This window comes from Cynocephalus volans, chromosome 1 (genome assembly GCF_027409185.1).
Source record: "Cynocephalus volans isolate mCynVol1 chromosome 1, mCynVol1.pri, whole genome shotgun sequence".
Classification (NCBI taxonomy): Eukaryota; Metazoa; Chordata; class Mammalia; order Dermoptera; family Cynocephalidae; genus Cynocephalus; species Cynocephalus volans.
Genome location: NC_084460.1, coordinates 299,602,305 through 299,617,850, shown reverse-complemented (window position 1 = coordinate 299,617,850; position 15,546 = coordinate 299,602,305). Strand labels below are relative to the sequence as shown.

General features: G+C 49.8%; 1 protein-coding gene across 2 annotated transcripts in view; it reads right to left on the bottom strand.

Annotated features, from left to right (window-relative positions):
* Positions 1–12,549, bottom strand: part of RAMP1 (receptor activity modifying protein 1) — a 50,583-nt gene extending 38,034 nt beyond the window's left edge. Inside the window, exon 1 of one of the 2 annotated variants that reach the window (XM_063111118.1) lies at positions 12,442–12,549. In XM_063111118.1, the coding sequence (XP_062967188.1) occupies positions 12,442–12,493 (52 nt within the window). In that variant the 5' untranslated portion in view covers positions 12,494–12,549. Of the gene's footprint in view, positions 1–8,246; positions 8,305–12,441 lie in introns of those variants that run through there. The other variant, XM_063111126.1, reaches the window with a different exon arrangement.
* Positions 12,550–15,546: the final 2,997 nt, after the last annotated feature.

Genomic DNA, 15,546 nt, shown 5'->3' with positions numbered 1-15,546 from the left:
CTGGCTCTGGGCTGGTCCCCCTGGAAGGGGCATCTCCCACCTCTCTCCAAACCACCCTCTGCCTCCCAAGGGGTGGGATTTGTCATGCCCAGCCCCATATAGGCCCCTGCTCTTTGGGGACAGAAGCCCACCCACTCCCACCCCCAACACACATGCTGTCCTTTCTTTCCTGCCCTGGGGCAGCCCAGAGTCCTGAAATGGGATGAGGCCGAGCCAGCTGTTCAGGCAAATCTGGAAATCAGTTTCCTTTTCTAGGTACAGAAGAACGCTTACATTTTTCTTAAATGAGCCTGATGTGGTTTCTCTCACTGGAGGGGCATCATCACGGTTTTAAAGCTGAGTGAAATTGTCCAAAGTTTTTAAACTAGTTCTTTGGCACCAAATAGGTTCCATCCTTCTGTGACTGCAAATTTAATCATTCACAATCATATCTGTACAAAGCCATGTGTTGAAGTTGTGGAGCAAAAGGCAGCATTCCCCTCTCAGCACGTTAAGACAGGAACCTGCCCTTGCATCGTGCATAATTTAGGAATTTAGTGTTGCTTGGGGAAGAGTTCAGAGAAAAGGCTCTTCTCTCCACAGCAGGAAAACGCCCCTGAAATAGGCATAAATAGCAGCCACAGCAAAGGCAGTGAGGGACCCTCCAGCAAGGTAATGGGGGCGGGGGACAGAAAGACAAGGGCTATGTCTGCCGGGCAGCCAGGCTTGCCATGGGGAACTCCTGGGCACTGCCAGCCAGGTATTTGGATTTTCGAAGGAGAGGAGGAGTCCCGAGGTGCTAAGCTGACAGGTCTCAAACTCAGCGAATGTATTTTATGCCTGTCTCTGGTCTGTGCTTGCACATCCAGCAGGAGCAGCCCATCCTGCTGTTATGTATCTCATGTCTGCAGTGAGGGAATCGCAGACCCCGCCACTGACATCCTCCCAGCTGGAACAGTGGGCAGCTTATGGGTCCTGTGCTCAGTCCTCTGGAACAATGCAGGGTTGGGAGCTAAAAATAGAGCCTCCCTGCTGTGCCGCCTGCGCCCAGAGCCTATGGGCTGGGGAGGCACAGCCCACAACCACCTGCAGGTGACCCCAGGACCCTCTCCCTGACCAGACGAGGTCTCTTCACCACTGGGGCAGCAGTTTAGCTGTGAAATGGGAACCTCCCAGGCCGGGGCAGTCTAAGGACCGGTTTCCAGAGGATGCATTGATGGAGTGACCCCACTTCAAAATGGGCAGCTCATTCCTGTGGGATTTGCAATGTGAGCTGCCCTTAGCAACTCTCAGGACACTCAGGCCCTGACCTCTGAGACGGTGGCCTGGTGGCCAGCAGTGGAGAAGACCAGGGCACAGGACACTTTTGGAGGTGATGGATGTAGATGGGTACGTTCACGGTCTCAGGTGTGGTCACGGTGTCAGGGGTGTATGCATATGTTGGAAACTTTTAAATTGTACGCTTTGAATACATTCAGTTTATTGTGTCAGTTATACCTCAATCAATCTGTTTAAAGAGAAGAAGTAGGAAGGACATGTCAAGCGTGGGTCAGCTCTGGGTGGTGATTATGGACTCTCTTCATTTTCTGCCTCATGCTTTTCTGAATTTTCCGCAGGTTAAAATCCCCTCCGTAATTTGTAAAACACTCTCTGGGCTCCACCCCGACCTTCTCCTAACAGCCACCCGGACGCCTACGCCCTGCCCGTTCCTGCGGCAGCCGAGGCCCACAGGGTGAAAGCCACCCACTCCCAGGACTCCCCTGGCTACAGCCACTCAGCAGCCACATTCCCTAGAAGCTACGTGCCTTGGTTTGAACATGTCACCCTCAGCCTTCCTCAGCCGGCTCTGAAAAAAGAAAACAAAAAACAACAAACTGAAAAAACAAAAATGGCATCTGCCCAGGAGCCAAACTCCTATTCAACCTTGCAAATAACCAGTACAGCAGGCATTATTATTCTCTCACTGTCCAGATGGGAGAGGGGCCCAGAGAGATTAAGTAACCTGCCCAGAGTCACACCGCCCAGGAGTGGTGGAGCTGGGACGCGATCCCTGGCACACTCATCTCAGGACACATGGGTGATGCTACAAGGTCAGCTACCTCAACACCAGAGACCCTGACGGCAGCTCCCAAAGGCTGTGGATAGCCAATGTCCAGGCTCTAAGACCCTCAGGCCGGAGGCACTGCCACAGGTTGGCTTCCTCAGGGCCCATGTGCCTTCCCGACGAGTGGTCTTGAGGGGTCTCACTGGAGGGGCAGGAGTCCCACAGATGGATGGCCGCTGGCCCCCTCACACCGATGCCCAGCAGTGTGTGGGCACTGGGACAGCAGGTATGCAGACTCCGCCACTCTCCCCGAGTGGACAACTCCTGCAAAGGAGCGTGGCCTGAGGAGAACATGAGGTGCCCCACAACACAAGGTCAGCCCAGAACATTCCATGGAGCTGCCCCTTCTCTTTGTTTCAGGCAGTGTCCCTCTGAGTGGCATGGAAGACTCAATCCCACGGATGTCACTAAAAATCACTGATATCCTTAAGACATAAATGATACTATCAGAGGGGGACAAAAGGGTTTCTATGATTTTAGTAAACTAATTTTAGCACCCACCTTTTAAAAAAGCCTATTTTTGCATACATTTTGTAACACAGTGCAGCAGTGCTGGTGTATACTTTATAAATAACTCAGTGCACAGCTCCTGGAGGTCTGTGTCCAGATATTTTACTGGCGGCTGCAGGACTGAGAGTCTGGGGACGACTCTTCCAGAGGACCAAAGTGCCCAGGGCCCGAGGGTGGCAGTGGAGGACCCTGGAGCTCCCCAGCCCAGAGGGCCTGCTTCTGCCTCCCAACTTCTCCAGCCCAGGCTGAGAAATTCCCACCCATCCGCCAACACCCTCTGAGCAGCAAGTTGAAGGCAGTTGAGAGGGAGGAGGAAAGGTCCTCCTGGGCCTGTGGGCCACTCACTTCCTACTCAGACAGCTGCTTGCCCAGTGAAGCCTTCGCCAAGCAGATGCTCCTTCCGACTGTCACCTGACTCTGACCTCGTGGTCACCTAACAGACAGTGAGGCTCAGTGTTCCAGCCCGTGGACCCCTCACCTGTGTCCAGAGAAGCTGTGTGCCGCCCGCAAAGTGTCTGCTCTGTGCTGGATGTGGCGGGCGCTGCACACAGTTCTCTGGACCCATCTTATGTCCTTGTCCTCCCATCCCCACTGGAAATGCCCCGGCCCTTCTAAGACCTCACTCAGGTCAGCATGGCGGCCTCTACCCTGGCCTCCCCCTCCTGCCCACTTTGGCAACCCGGTGACAGACCCCCCACTATTCACAGGGGTCCCCCACTACTTGCCTCATCTTCTTCCCCAGTCTTGGTCCTGCCCATGACTGTCATTCACCAAAATTCTACCCATTGTCAACAGACACTATTCACTTCTGAAATTGATAAGCCAAGAAATAATCATGTTTTTTTAAGTCATAAAATAAAACACAAGTTGAACTAAAAACAGACTGTCTACCTTCCAAATTACAAGAGGAACAAGGAAAATACAGACCAGGAGTAAAAACAGGAAGCCCCCTGGAAGTAGTAAAAAATAAGATGTCAGAGTAAACCACAAGCCTATTTCTCCAAACCAGAAAGGCTAACAATCGCCAGCAGAGCACTGCTGTCGCCAGGCCCTGCCCACGCGCCTCCTGCACCCAGGCCTCGAGTGTCCTCAGACCATCCGGGAGATGAACGCTCTAATGCCACCTTCTAACCCACAGACAGGGAACGGCTCAGAGATGGGAAGTGGCTCACCCAAGGTCACCAGGCCATCAGGGCAGGGGACCCCCGGAATCCACAGGAAAACTGGATGCTAAGCCAGGTCAAAAAACTAAGGGACTCAGAGTAACATCCAAAAGGTGGGCAGTGGAATGTCAGGCAAAGAGAAGGCTGAGAAATGACAAACCACAAGACTGTCCCTGACAAAGTTAAATTCTACCTACAAAGTAATGAATGGTGCCTCACATCCATCAGGGTGGCTACTAACAAAACAAACAAACAAACAAAAAATCAAAACCAGATAATAATAAGTGTTGGTGGGGATGGGGGGAAACTGGCACTCTTGTGCACAGTTGGTGCGAATGTAAAATGGTGCAGCTGTTATGGAAACAGTGTAGCAGTTCCTCAAAAAACTAAAAATAGAATGACCATTTGATCTAGCAATTCTATCTCTAGGCATATTTCCAAAAGAATTGAAAGTGGGGTCTTTGCACACCCATGTTCATAGGAGATATTTGTACACCCCTGTTCACAGCATTTATTCACAATAGCCCAAAGTGGAAGCAACCCAAGTGTCCATCGATGGATGAGTGGATAAACACACATAGTGCACACACACAGTGGAATATCCTTCAGCCTTCGGAAGGAAGGAAATCCTGACACGTGCTACAACATGGTGAACCTTGATAACACTGTGCTGAGTGAAATAAGCCAGTCACAAAAGGACAAATCCTGGGTGATTTTCCTCATACGAGGTACCTGGAAATGGTCAAAATCAAAGAGACAGTGAAATGGTGGTTGCCAGGGAGGTGGGAAGGGAGCACGGGGAGCGGGTGTTTAATGGGACAGAGTTTCAATTTCACAGGATGAAAAGAGCTCTGGAGATGGAGGGGGCGGTGACTGCACAGCAATGTGAGTGTACTAGATGGGACAGAGCTATACACTTAAAAATGGTCAAGATGCTAAATTTTTATATTATGTGTACTTTACCACAATTAAAAATTAAAATTAAATTTAAAAAGAAATGAATGGGACAGAGAGGGTTATGCTCTAAGAAGTCGGCATGAAGCTGTGACTGGCGGGAATCTCATGCATGAATTCCCCACCGACTCTCCTGCACAGGGCGTGCAGCAGCACAGACGCAGGGAAGACTGACAGCCTCAGAAGCAGCGTGAGGTTTTAACACAACTCTCACAGATCTGGAAGACGAACACAGACGAGGATACAGAAGACCCAAGTATTACACTTTACTGTGATGAGTAGAACTGACCCATAAAAACTTCACACTCTTCCCATGGACTTATGGGCCATGTTCAAAAGGAAAAATCTGCAGGGTCATGAAAGAACCCTCAATACATGTTAATAGTCCATGATCTGTTCCCTGACCACAGTGTAATAAAAGTAGCAATGAGTATTGGGAGAGAAACCAGAAAGCCTGAGCCACTGGAATTTTAAAAACTTCCTTCCAAAAAATTCATGTGTTAAAAGGAAACAGAAACCACAAACACAGAAAATCCATAAAATATCAACAGTGGACACAAGATGGACAAAAACTCATGGGACACAGCCAAGGTGCTGAGCAGAGGACTGACAGCACTTTTCTTTCCTAAACAATAAAGAACAAAAACAAATGGATTCGGCATTTGAGGAAAGAAGCAGAGTAAGTAAACTCAAGAGCCAGTTCTTTGGGGTTGGGGAGACTGATAACAGAGATTAACTACTGTCCATTCTGATCAAAAAATTACATTAAAAAAATTCACAAAATTGAGTTGAAAAGGGGCAGATGTCCACAGGTACAGAGGGAATTAGAAAAATAAGATAATTGTCTATATAATGTTATGTTGGATAAAATGGATAAGTTCATGTGAAAATATAAAACATCATCATTGCTATAAGAAGATATAGAAAACCCAAGTGGACCAATAGCCATGAAAGACACTGAAAAGGTTGCCAATTATCTTTACTGCCAGAAAGGGCCCAGCCCCGATGGTCTTGTAGGTGAAAATTAAGACCCTTTAGATCTTCAAGGAACTGTTCATTCCCACCATCTGGACTGTCCTAGCACAGAGGGAAAGAATAAATGTCCATACAACTCCTTTGGGAAGAAAACCCAATATGCTTAATAAAACCCACAAAAGAAAGTACAAAGCAATCTCACTTGGGAATATCAAAGCTAAACTCAAAATAAACAGACTCCTGAGTCTGCTGAAAGGTTGCACAGGGGCCTCAAAAGCACTCCATTCTTCCCAGAAATGCAGGAAGAGTCTTAGCCACAAACACCTCCTCTCCACGTGTGTCACAATCACCTGCCAGCCACGGAGGGAACACACAACTTGGCAAGTTGCTGTGTGTGATAGTAAATGATTCTTCCTTACAAATATATTCTTCACGATACAAATATATTTTACACAAAGAAAGAAGATGCATTCTCCATCCCTCTTCCACCCCCACCCCCACCAAAATAAAATAAAACAAAACAAAATTAAAAAGTATCTGGCCCAAAGGAGACAGACAGGAGGTTTAAGGTATTACTGCCATCGGCCTGTAGCAAAGGAAGGCAGCTGCTGTCAGCCCTGCTCAGGGGGTGAGTTGCTCTCCAACACAGTTAGACCCAGCAAAACAGAAAGCATCAAAACTGGGAGGAGGTGGCAAGACTGCCCTTGGTTAAATGATATAATGCCCTGTCTGAAAAGCCAAGGGGGAGAAATGCTAATACAAAACAAGAAGCAAGCACTACTGGAAACAAAAAGCATGCAAGGGGATGACCAGTCACAAAATAAACAAACAAAAAAGGAGTGTTCTTATAGTCCAGCAGTGACCAGTTCGAAAATAAACTGGGGGAAAATACCCCATTCGTAATAGCAGCCAAAAAACACAAGATTCCTAGACATCGCATAAGTAATCTGCAGGAGAAACGAAATCCCCGTGGAAGGGCCTGGATGAAGACATGGGGGTGCAGGAACAGCCAATATCTCACAAGCAAGTGGTCTTGATATCAATCCTCACTGACCAGTTAGTAAATTCAGTGAGAACACCATTTAAATCCCAAAAGATATTTAGCAATTGATAAAAAGTGCTAGAGAATCAGAATTCCGGATGAATTGAAAGTTTGCATATTTAAAACCCTAAGGCACTAGAGGACACTGCGAACAGCATGCCCTCTGCCCCCTGCGGGATGCATTTGCGGCTGCCTCTTCCACAAATGACTCTGCAATCTGTCTTGGCTCCCTACCAGCCACGGCCAAGTGCCCAGGGGAACCTGGGGCCCGTCTCCATCTCTGTCCCCCTTGCCTGTTGGAGTAAAGACATGGCTTGTGGAGACGCTCTCTGGGACCTCCACCTGCCTCCAGGCCATTTCCTTTTTACCGTGGACTTGGCTTCCCCTACCCAGCCTCTCACTGCCGGCCTGGGCCAGTCTCCATCCACTCTCATGGGCTGTCCCTTCCATCAGAGGCTTTGACACCATCCAGACACTGATGATGTCCGAAACGCCTTTCCTGGTCATTCCTCTCTTCTGAGTCCTTAATTTGCACAGACACCTGTCTACCTGCCATCGCCCCTGAGTGTCCCAAGGGAACTAACCCCACGTGGCTGCTGTGGATGGGTGGTGAAATGCAATGAATAAAATGACAGGATGCCCTGTTTAACTTGAATTTCAGAGAAACAATTTTTTTTAGTATAAGCATGTTCTAAATATTGCATGAGATGTGCTTATACAAACACAATTAGTTGTTGATCTGAAATTCCAATTTCCCTGGGGCTCCTATGTTTTCTGGCAGCCCTGGCCGGGAGCTCCACCTCCCCACCCCCTGCGCTTCCCCGCGTGCTCTGCCAGGGCCCTGCTGCCCACATCCAAGGCCATGGCCTGGAGTCTTTCACTTTCACCTCTGGCTCTCTGGACCCTCCTCACACCTCTGTCCTCATCTGGTCTCCTGCCTCCACTCTAGCACCTCCAGCCCATGTTGGGCGCCATGCCAAGGATCCTTTTAAACTGTAGGTTCCATCCCGTCACCCTGTTTAATTTCCTGTTTGAATGGAGGATCAGGCCTCCCCTAGCACCAGCCTTGACTCACAGCCCTCTTTCCCACCAGGCTTCAGTCAAAAAGGCTTCCAGAAAGTTCCAAGAACCAGGGCCTTTGCACAAGGGTGCTTGCACTCCAGAGTGCACTTCTCAAACTCCTTAGTGCTCCAGCCCCACTCCCACCTCCAGGCTCCACTCCCACGGTCTCTTGTTTATTTCCTTCTGCATAAACAGCTCCGTTTATGTATACCACTTTTATGCAGCAGGGATGCCCCACCTTGGCACTGTGGACATTCTGTGCGGGATCATCCTCTGTTGTGGGGGCACCTGTGCTGTAGGGGACAGCACAAAGCAGTAGGCTGCTGAGCAACATCCCTGGGTTCCACTCCTCCCAGTCATGACACTACATGACCCACCTGTCATGTGACAGCTGCAGTTACCAGGAGGAATCGTTTCATGCTTTTCCCAGGGGCCCCTCATCCGTTCATCTACCTACCTTTCCTCTTACAACGTCCCTTCTACAAGTGACAAGGCACAGGCAGTAAGAGCCAACCATGGCGGTAGTCACCAAGTTTCTATTTAAGGGACAATACTTTCTGGACCTCTTCCCCTATGACGTGGGCTTTGCTATGATACAGGAACTGCTTTTATTCCAGCTGATGACTGCAAGAGTACATGACGCTGTAGCTGGCATTATTACACAAACAATTATTTAGTTGGGCAAATCGATGAATTTTCCCTTCCCAGCTAGAATCCGGCTCAGGAAAAATGGAGGGCAAGGTGGGACGTGTGGACAGCCGGGCTTCTGGTCTTTGGTCCCAGAGAACCCACTGTGGGAACTGCACTCTGGAGGGAGGGAGTGATCTTGCAGCAAAATAATGAGTCACAGCGAGACCCCATGAGGATGTAAAATAAAGCTGGCGTGCACTCAGGCCCCAGCCCTTCACCCCGGCCACCAGCATGTCTCTGTGGACCCTGCTCTAACAAAGTTGTTTAGAATCTGGGATTTAAATGGTGATTACAGGGATGTCTTTTAGATGTTAAGGAAAATACTGAAATAAAACCATCTAAGGAAAAAAAATCTTTTCCCTGAACAACAATAACTTCATTATGTTAAGTCCTGTTTAGGATGGGAGCCCTCCTATATCTGTTGTGTTGACGTAACTCTCACCAAGGAGAAACCAGTCCTCTAAAAACATTCCCCAGCCTGAGTTCATCCTGTCCTGCAGTGCAGGAGGGCTGGTGATGAGGACGCCCTGCAGGGGCTCTGTATCTGTGCATGTGCGTTCACGTGTGTACATGGTGGGGGAGTGTGGGGGAGGGAGGGAGCAGGCCAGTAGAGGGCCCAGGGCACCTCTGGGGTGGTGGCCGGGGATGGGGCAGAGCCCTGTCAGCATCATCCTCGTCTCCTCATCTGCCACAGAGAAACTGAAGCACAGGGCAGGGTGGACACTGAGGTCTAGTGTAGGTGCTGCAGCCACAGGGGCACCTCAGCCCGTCTGCCCTTCTTGCCTGCCAGCTCCTACTCGTTTCTCGGCCGCAGCATCGTCTCCTTCAAGAGGTCTCCCTGAGTCCCCAGTGGAGTAAGAGGCTTTTGGGCAGGAGTCTCACAGCCCCCCAGGTGAGCCCTTACTGGAGCCCCTGACACCTGCCGTGTACTAGGCACAGTCCCTGAAAGAGACACTCAGTGCACCCCACAGGCTCAATCTAGAGGCTCAGAAGGTGTCAGGAGTGCTCTGTGTCTGGATAGGCGGCACTCCCTGTAGCTCGCAGGACACTCTGCAGCCCGACACTCAGAACCAGCCTAGAGGAAGGGACAGTTTTCCTCACGGCTCAGCAGAAAACTAACCACCTGTTCAGCCTGGTTCCTGTCTCCTCCCTGGGACAATCACAATGGCCAGGCCTGGGTCAGGGCCCACTGAGGGGACAGCCCACCGTGCCACATTGACCTGCAGGAAAGTTGGCCCTGGGCCTGAAGGAGGGGACACTGGCAGGCAAGCCCTCGGGGCTCCACATTTTCACTGGAATTCACACTACATGTCGCACCCACATCACACACTCTGCCAGATACCAGTTTTAACTGATTAGAAGCTATGAAATTGGTTCATCGGGTGTGTGGGGAGGATGGGAATCAGAAGAAACAGACTTTCCCAACTAGACATTCGCCTTAAGTAAAACATTTCCTTGTGCTGCTTAACACCACTTCTACCGTGGATATAAACGTGTCTCAACAGCCCTGGCTTGGACTGATAATACGCACATGGACTGGCATGCGCCTGTGGAAGGAAGACAAAAATCCAGAAATTCTCCCTGCAGCTAAACACACACACAGAGCAAACAAACACACTGAGCTGATTAGCAAAGAAGAATCCTTCAGATTTGGACTCTAGGATTAGAACTGCATACACTTTACAATCTGAAGGAGTCATACATACTGCATTTCCTGTGATGTCCTAGTCATTTCCAGTTAGTTATACTTGTATTTACATAAAGTCATATTACAATAAATATTGCAACTGTTCCAAAAAAACCCCAACCCCCCCCAGCATGACAACCAAGGACAGAAAACCGAGTTGGTACCAGGACAGCCAGCGCTGCTCATGTGCAGATGGGCTTGCAAAAACAGGAGCTTGCAGTGCAGTCATCATAGAATAACCCAGGCTCCTCTGGAAACCTGCTTTTCTGGTTGATGAAAAACTTTTCAGTGGACACAAAACTTTAAAAATGTATGTGGTCATATCAGGGTCTTGTGTAAACAGAAACATATACAGGATGCTCAGAGGAAAAAGAACTATATACGTATAGTGTGATTTTAATACCTGCAAACAGAAATTGAGATCGTATAAAAATAACTTGATTATAAAATTGTCATAGGTAAGTTCTTAAACCTGTAGACAAGCATACTTTAAAAAAAAAAATTCCACATTGCCATTCTGGATAGCAAAATCTTCATCACCAAGGAGATCTGGCTAGTGCTGCAGCTTGGAGAAAAAAAAAAAAAAAAAAAACATTGTGTGCTCAGTAATTCCACTAATTACAGCTGGGCTCCAAGGACATTAATTTACTGATAACCTCATAAAGTTGTGTTTGTTCTCCCAAGATATAACATTAGCCAGACCACTCAGAATAATGTTAAGATTACAGGACTCTGGACTTTCAGCAGAACACAAATCGTTTTCTTGGTAAACAAGGAAGGTCTTTATACGTAATCATGACAAAGAGTCTTATTTATACAAGCTTTAGAGGGTGCAGCCTCTGGACACCACTAAAGAACATATATTTATTTGTTTATTTATGTAAAAAAATATTACACAACCCAGCCCTCTCTTGCTAACAGAGAAATGTTTGTTTCTTAGGAAACTTAAAGCAGCAAATTCCCTGTCAAGCCAAATGGATCCTAACGCAACAGAAGGGAATAACAATATTATAAGATTTTGCTTTTCACATAACTTTAGCCAAGTTCTGTTTCAGATTATATTATAAAATATAAAAATTGAAACATACTCTGAGGTTTTTAAGCAGATCTGACACTCCTTGGCAAGTGACTCCTCGGTCCTTACAAACAGGGACCAGGAATAGCACGGCTCCCGTGAAGCCCCTGGACCTCTCTTCCTGGTGCCTGGGCAGCCTCCACCGACAAGCTGCATTGGCATACGCTGCATCCCCAGTTACAAAAACAGTGCCAGCGGATAGCCCTTCACCAGCACTGACACTGAGGGCGACCTGTGCAGCAGGTGCCTCTGACCAACATCAGCCTTCTGGGAAAGGCCACAAATACCAGGCATAACTGCAGGGCCCTTCCTAGGGGCACTGGATTCTCCCACTTAAATAAACCTACATAGTTTTCATTATAAGGTGGTTAATCTATAAAATAAACCTGATAGCTAAACAGTTTAGAAAGGGTCTTAGCATTTTAAGAAAACATTACAAACAAGGGAAGTGAAGGGGACAATTTTTTGCTAAATCTTCTGCTGGGTCCTGTGGCCACTGGCTATCAGTTTGTAATTTCTCTCAAAGCACAAATCTGAGCCTATTCTGCCACCTCACCAAGGGTCCCCGTCCCTCTCTGAATTTCTATTAGTCAGAACTGCCAAGTTAACGAGCAATCAAAAAAAGCTATGAAAATGTTCCTGAAAAGGAACGTGGTTGGCCTCATTTCTGCAAAGGACATCTGCAAATAAGCAACTGCTGCATGCGCGGAGTCAGATGTCCAGTTTTAACTAATTTCGAGATAAATCAGCTGTGGTTCTGGTTCCCCAATGCTGTGCTAAATCTGCAAGGTGCCTGCTTCCAGATTCCGCCCGCACACCATGGCCTCCGGAAGCCCGCGCTGCGGTACCGCAGCTGGAACAGCCGCGGGGCAAGAGGCGCCCCATCGTTCCACCTGAAAACAAGTTCCCCGGTGCGCTGGGCGAAGTTGCCCCGTGCTCCCCCGACGTCCCCAAAGCTGTCCCCTTCCCCCAGTGGGAGGCGCATCCCCGCACGGCCTCTCGTCCGTGCCCCCGCCTCCCGGCCGCCGCTGAGAGCCGTCCTCGCCGCGGACCCCGCGCTGGAGAGGCGACCTGTCGCGGTCCGGGACGCCGAGCCGGTGCGTTCGCGGCGCCGCGGTCCCCTGCATTCCCCTCGAGGACGCCGGGCGGGCGGAGCCGCGGCGGGGGTCGGGGCTCGGCCGGGACCCTTGTCGTACTCACCCAGGAGCAGCCAGAGGCCACGCCGCGGGAGAGCGCGCAGGCCCCGGGCCATGGCGCGCAGCCGAGCCAAGTCCGCCCGCCGCGCGCCCCGCCGAGGACTGAGCCCGCCGCGGCGCCGGCCCGAGGAGACGCGCCGGGGGGCGGGAGCGGGAGCGGGAGCGGGCGGGAGGCGGCGGCCGCGCGGCCCGGCCCACTGCGGCTCCCGGGGCCCGGAGGGTGGGTGCTGGGGCTGGGCAGCCAGGGCCGATAGGACCGAGGGGGAGCTGGGCCGGCCACCACCTGCCGGGCCGGGCGCGCCCGGAGCCGGAAAGACGCTGCGGCCGAGGGGGAGCCGCGCGGGGGTCTCAGGCCCCTCCCGCGGGCAGCACACTGGGGCTCCTAAGGAGGCCTCCTGAAATGTCCGCAGAACAAATGGACAGTTTTTAACTAGGGAGGGTCAACTCCAAGTGGGAGGCGCTTGGTCTCGACCCGAGCATTTTTCCCTCCTCTGTCTAGGTTCTGGCCACTCCTGTCTTGAGGGTCTGCTTTGCAAAAAGCCAAAATCTCCCTTCTGCACCCATCTCTCCTCCAGGTGCGGGCACAGGGGAGCCCATGGGGTGCAAAATCAACCCCAATCAAAAAGGACCCACGACAAAGAGGAACTGGGTGATAGATGCTGAGCTGTGCAGGATGAGGAGTGGGGTGGGCCAAGGGGAGGCCAGCTCAACTGGCACACACAACGGCTATGGGGGCTGGAGGGGACAGGGCTCTTTGGAGGGACTGAAGGTGGCCTGGGTGGACTTGCTGTTAAGGATGGGTGGTGAGAGGTGAGGGGAAGCTGGCAGGGGGCTGTGAGGACCTGGACAGAGTCCTGACCCTGAACTTGAGAAGGAGCAGCTTCTAAGTAGAAAGATGACACTCTGGTGACTGACAAATGAAGGGAGGAGGGGAATCTTGGGCATATTTGTCTGTATAAAGTGAGAAGACATGGGCTCCCTGGAGTGACGGGTGAGAGCTGCTGGGGAAGGAGCAGGTTCCTGGAGGCATAGGCCTGACCTGGAGATATAAACTTGGGAGGCAAGTTTGGTTAGGGCTCTCAAGGCTTCACTGGTAGCTGGGTTTTAACTCACAGTGGTTCCTTCTTATAACATCCTGTTCCAAGAATGCTTGGCAACTGAGTAGATTTGTGTTCATGCTAAGGAGTGCACCACTGCCCATGGAGGGGGAAGAATCACCACCCTGGCACAATGGCCACATCTGTCTCCTTTGTGGCAGAAGCTTCGTGCACTTAGCACAGTGCCTAGCACAGGATATTGCTGAGCGACCGACATTTCTTCACATGAAAGGGAATGAAAGGGAACGGAGCCTGTGGCTAAGAGGCTGCTGCCACCTGCTGTAAGCTCTGAGAAGAGGCGGCAGCTGGCAGCACAGTGGTCATCCTTGCATTCTTCTCAACACAGGCTGGGAAGGCACTGGGGCCAGCATGCCTATGACCCGGGGACCCCAAGTGCCCTGAGAGCAAGGGGTGTGGATATGATGGTGGGGAAAGGCACACATTCTCATGACTTGATTAGCCCCTTGAACCATTGGAAGATACACCCCCACTTTATTCATTTAACAGACATTTGAGTCCCTACTATGTGCAAGACAGTACTAAATAAACAATCAAGTCCTGCCCTCAATTGGTGAATCTAGGGGGTAACCTGCAAAAATCTCAATGATAACATGAGTGCCATGATACAGGAACCATATCGTGATGGCTAATTATAGGTGTCAGCTTGATTAGATTAAGGAAAACGAAGAAACCTGGTAAAGCTATCTTTTTAGGTGTCCATGAGGGTGTTTTCGGAAGAGATTAGCATGAGTGCCTGATTGGATTGGGTGGGGACCCCAAGAGAACATAAACAGAGAAAAAAGGTGAATCGCATGCTCTGTCCATTGGAGCTGGGATACACTCTTCTCTCCTGTCTGTGAACATCAGAGCTCGAGCTTTTGGGTTCCAGGACTTACAGCAACGACATCATTGGCTTCCCGGGTTCTGAGGCCTTTAGACTTGGACTGAGTCACACTACTGGCATCCGGTTTGCAGACGGTGTATTGTTGGACTCCTCTTCACAATCACATCAGCCAATTCCCCCTAATAAATCTCTCATATATTTATAAACATATCCTATTGGTTCTGTCTCTCCGGAGAACCCCGGCTAATACACATATGGAATGAGGGACACCTGCCTCAGCTGCAGTGTAAGTGTAAGAAGACAGAGGAAAACTTTGGAGCCCTGACAGCAGGAAAACAAGTGAGGTGAGCCCTAGGACTGCTCGCTGCCTGGAGTTTCCAGACCACAGTTAGGGAGAGGAAACCCAGTGTCCAAGGAAGCCAAGCTGCTAGAGTTGCCAGGGTGGAGTGCTAGAGAGGAGAGAGCTGCACAGAGAATGTGCTCAGGAGATCTGCAGAGTATCCCCCTTGAGTCTCAGCACAAGCATATAAGGACATTACCTGAGGTAGGGAAAAGAACCTAAGAGCTCACACCTGGCTGGGAATAGTTCCAGTTTCCACCAATCACAGCGGAAAAACCTTGAAATACACAGAACGTCAGAAAAAATGATTAGAAGGGTGATGCCTCAGTAGTTGGGAAAAATTACCAAGGCTATTTTGGTGCTGTCTAACAAAACTTAAAAGCAAGAACTAGCAAGATCAAGTGGTTTCCAAGTAACTACTACATCCCAGAACAGACATAAAACAACAACAACAAAGCACCAGAGACCCATGAGACAAGTTCAAGTGGCCGAAAAAGAGGGTGTAATTGGAGTCTTGGAGGAAGGGGAGTGGGAAATATGGGAAGAACTGCTACATGAAACAAATTCTATGAACCTATAAATCCAAGCATAAGAATCATGAACAACAGTACACATCACGATCAAATTGCTTAAAGCCAGTAATAAAGAGAAAACCTTAAAAGCAGCCAGAGGAAAGGAATTCTGCACAGAACAACACAGGTGAGGGTGACAAAAGAGTGGGAAGCGATGCAAACCAAAAAACAATGGAACATCTTTCCTGAATGGAGAAAAGCATCAAATATTCTAGAGCAAGTTTTCCAATAATTTGCTGATAAGGACGGGAAAATT